We start from the raw sequence: 4,295 nt of genomic DNA on the forward strand, positions 1-4,295 counted from the left end.
GGAAGATCATGTCTTTGTCACCCCAGAGCTTCCATCTTTAATGGCTATACTTTACATTCTGCCTTTTCCTATTAGTGCAATATTCTCTGCAGTCTCTGGAGACACCACATTTCTGCCATTTATATTCGTGCAAACACATTCCGACAACCGATTCATTATTAAAGATCACAGCCATAAACTGTGCTAGATTAGCCTGAGCCCAAGCTGTTTAATAGGTGCAGCCTTAGCGATTTCAATGGGGCATTTTGTAAAGGACAACGAGTACAGACTTCCTTGTCAGTTGACATAGCTGATAGCTTTTAATTCACATCTCAGGATAAGAAACATAATACCCTATGTCCCAAAAGTCTTAGTGCAATTTTAAACTTAAATAGCCAGAAACTACACTAAGATTCCATTCCCCCACCCCCATTATTTAGGTATTATGAAAGAGGGGAAGTAGACAAAGAAATACATTATATCCCTTTGATGCTTCTTCAACTCTATAGACATTGTCTAAGTGAGGCAATTTTATTCCTTAGAGATTCCTACTCAGAGTTAGGTTTTTACTATGGCCATCACAGGTTTTTGGTCTATAGTATGAAGAAAAGGAATGGATTGGCATGTATGGTTGTTTGTAAAGCTGCCCTCTTTTCCTGAACAAATAACATCTGGCATCAAAATCCTTTTGAACTGAGCAGTAAGAATATTGCAATGTACTCGGTTACTATAGGCAAGATCTACCAGCTTGTGTGATAAACTGAGAATGTTGGTGAGGAAAGAAACACTGAACCTGAGTAATGCAAAGATTGTAGCAATAAACTCCAGGAAAATGAAAATCAGAATTGCTGCTCTTATAGCATGAAGATTAAGAAGAGCTTTAGGGAAACAAAGGGGCGAGGCATGAAATGATCATCATCAATTCACCTTTTGATCATGAATCATTTTTTTTTCTTTCAAGCTATATTTTTGAATTGAAAACACTAAATAAGTTAGATGTGAGTTGTATGATTGATCTTATAATATTGTGAATACACAAAGGAATAAAATTGACTAATATTCGATTGAATATTAATCTTTCCCTCATGTTTCAAAGAAGCCTAAACTATATTTCTGGTACATCTTGATCCCAACCTCTTTTTCCCTGCTAGCATGATGGGGGCCTTTTCTTGAGTATTTAAGACTATTAAAAAAAAAAAGACTATTTTCAGCCAAGAAATCTTTGGACCTGAAGTACCCTGGATCAGGACACCATAGATTAAGTTCCTGTAAACAACTTGCAAACTTGGTCCAGTGTGATTTCTGAGACTTTGGAATAAAAAATAAGCAAAGATAGAGAAGCATTACCTTGATCATAACATATCAGGCTCAGGTGTTTCATGAGCTTCCTGATTTAAAACAATAACTTCAGAATGAGGTTCAGGCTAGTGTGGGGTAAAACAGAATGCCAATTCTTTAAAGAAATGTAATAGGGAAAAGTGGTAAGAAATGCTGGTTTTTGTCTTTTTTTAAAATGGGCCTATTTCATGAAGTCTAGTGTCATTAAAAAGATAGTAAATATATATTTCAACAAATAGCTTATGCTCACCTCAAAAATTCTTGTCCAGTGGAAGATACTTTTAAAGTGAAGAGTGCTTAAATTCTAGATCCGATCATATATGATTGACCTAATTTTTTTGACAAAAAAATTCAAAATAAACTTTTAGAGCTCTCTTCCAAACCCTAGAAAAATGCTAAAGCAGTAGAGGGATAGATCACTATGATAATAATGCATATTGTGAAAGTGAAGATTTCACATCTAATGTAGCCTGAGTTAATTTATGATGGTGCTACTACACACACATTTGTACATATATACACTTATAAATATACACATATTAAGCTTTAAAATTATTAAAGCTTACAACTACACTAAGACATATATGTGCATGCATGTATGTGTATGTATGCTATATTGGATCTTTTCAATTTGTCTAGGCTATTGTATTAAGTATTTTATTATGACTACTCACAGGCTCGGGTGAGTGTTTTTAATTGCTCTGTTCAAGTTTTCCCCATTTCTTTGGCAATCCAGTGTCCCTTCTAACGCTAGGGCCTCATTCTACTGATGTTTAATTTTCTTTGTATACCCAATCTGCATAGTCCACTGCAGCTCAGAATTCCTGAACTCCTGAGATCTACCATCTTCCTCAGCAGCTAGGATTACAGGTATTCGTGATGATTCTTTAAATAGAAACCTTCAAAAGTAATTTGTAAAGCACTTCAATGGCGGCGGTTTTGAATGTGCAGGGGTAGGGGAGGGGCAGGGGCGTGCTTCCTGCTGCCAGGGTCAAGGGGCCAGGTTCGCGCGCATGCGCAGGCTTCAGGCCTAAACTGAGGTGAGCGCAGGGCAAGGAGGCGCCAGCGCCAGACTAGGACAAACCAAGAGCCTCCGCTACCGCCTTTGCCTTCGCCTTCTTCTTCACCTTCTTCTTCACCTTCTTCTTCGCCTTCGCCTTCGCCTTCCCCTTCTCCTCCTACTCAGCAGGACCAGCCATCGCTGCCGCTTCTGCCGCATCGCCCCCCCACCCCCACTCCCCTGTCTGATGGCGGCTGCCAAGGAAGCTCAGGAGGAGCATGAAACGACCACCAAGAACATGGACGATGCCAACCACGATCCCCAGTTTGAGCATATCGTCTCTCTTCCAGAGCAGGAGATTAAGACCCTGGAGGAAGATGAAGATGAGCTCTTTAAGATGAGAGCAAAGTTATTCCGATTTGCCTCTGAGAATGACCTTCCACAGTGGAAAGAGCGAGGGACAGGTGATGTAAAGCTACTGAAGCACAAGGAGAAAGGAACAATTCGCCTCCTCATGAGACGGGACAAGACTCTGAAGATCTGTGCGAATCATTATATAACCCCACTGATGGAGCTGAAGCCCAATGCAGGCAGTGACAGGGCTTGGGTTTGGAACACACATGCTGACTTTGCTGATGAGAGTAGGAAGCCAGAACTGCTGGCCATCCGATTCCTGAATGCAGAAAATGCCCAGAAGTTTAAGACAAAATTTGAAGAATGCAGGCATGAGCTAGAACAACGAGAAAAAAAAGAAATGGACCAAGAGAGAAGTTATGGCCAAATGGCTAAGAAGTTAGAGGAGCTCTCAGTGAAGGATGGTGGCCGAGAGTCTAAGCAAGAGATCCAAGTGGAGAAGGTGCTTGAGGCCCAGGAAAGCCAGGAGGCCCAAGAGATCCAGGAGGCTCAGGAGCAAGAGATCCAGGAGATACAGGAGAAACAGGAGTCTAAGGCCCAAGAGATCCAGGAGGAGCAAGAAACTGAGGCCCAGGAGATCCAGGAGATTCAAGAGACCCAGGATCAGAACACTGAGCAGCAATAAGTCATCTCACTGTGGGCCTCACATTCTTTCCTAATTTTTTCTTTTCTTTATTTTGTTTCATTTTTGTTTGTTTGTTTGTTTGTTTTTACAGGGGACTTTATATAAAGAACTCAATTCCAGCCTCCAGGTTGTTTTCTAAGCTTTTAGCCTTTTGAAGATGTCTTCTTCAGCAGACCCATTCCCCAGTCAAATGTACTGGGCTCATGTCATTCTTTTCCATAGTGGAAACACTTATTTATAGTACATCCAAAAGAGTGAATAAAACATTTCAAAGCTGGAAAAAAATAAAGCACTTCAATTTAAGGAAATACATTACCAAGTCCTCAAAGTGACCTTTTAAAATAAATAGATAGGGAGGCAGCTGGGTGGCTCAGTGGTTTGAGAACCAGGCCCAGAGATGGAGGTCCTAGGTTCAAATCTGGCCTAAGATACTTCCTAGCTGTGTGACCCTGGACAAGTCACTTAACCCCATTTCCTTTACTACTCTTCTGCCTTGGAATCAATACTCAATTGATTCTAAGATGGAAAGTTAGAGTTTTCTAAATAAATAAATAGGTGTGGCAAAATCTTTTATATAGGACAATAATTTAAGAGAGTTTAAAATTAAATCATAAAAACACAGAAATTGAAAAGCTCAGATGTCCATTGAAAAATATGTGAAGCTATATTTGGGCAATGCTATACAAATTGGTACTTGATTTATTCTGAGGTTGATTTTCCCAGAGATGATTTTAACACCTGGTTTTTATACCTGAACTACCTGTTTATGAGATTCCATTTAGTATAAATATTAGCACCTGTAGAAAGTAGATTTTATGAAAACAAAATTTCCTTAATTGATATAGGCTGTGGTTTCTTAGTGCCATTATAAGTAGTCATTTAGTTACAGTATAACAGGAACTCAGTGTTGGAAGGGTCTTCAGATACTCATTCAAACCA

General features: G+C 39.6%; 1 protein-coding gene across 1 annotated transcript; it reads left to right on the forward strand.

Moving 5' to 3' along the window:
- The first annotated feature begins 2,564 nt into the window (after positions 1–2,564).
- Positions 2,565–3,356, forward strand: LOC123241715 (ran-specific GTPase-activating protein-like). Its single transcript, XM_044669275.1, has one exon. It carries the CDS (start codon positions 2,565–2,567, stop codon positions 3,354–3,356), a length of 792 nt encoding a protein of 263 aa, XP_044525210.1.
- Positions 3,357–4,295: the final 939 nt, after the last annotated feature.

This window comes from Gracilinanus agilis, chromosome 3, assembly GCF_016433145.1.
Source record: "Gracilinanus agilis isolate LMUSP501 chromosome 3, AgileGrace, whole genome shotgun sequence".
NCBI lineage: Eukaryota > Metazoa > Chordata > Mammalia > Didelphimorphia > Didelphidae > Gracilinanus > Gracilinanus agilis.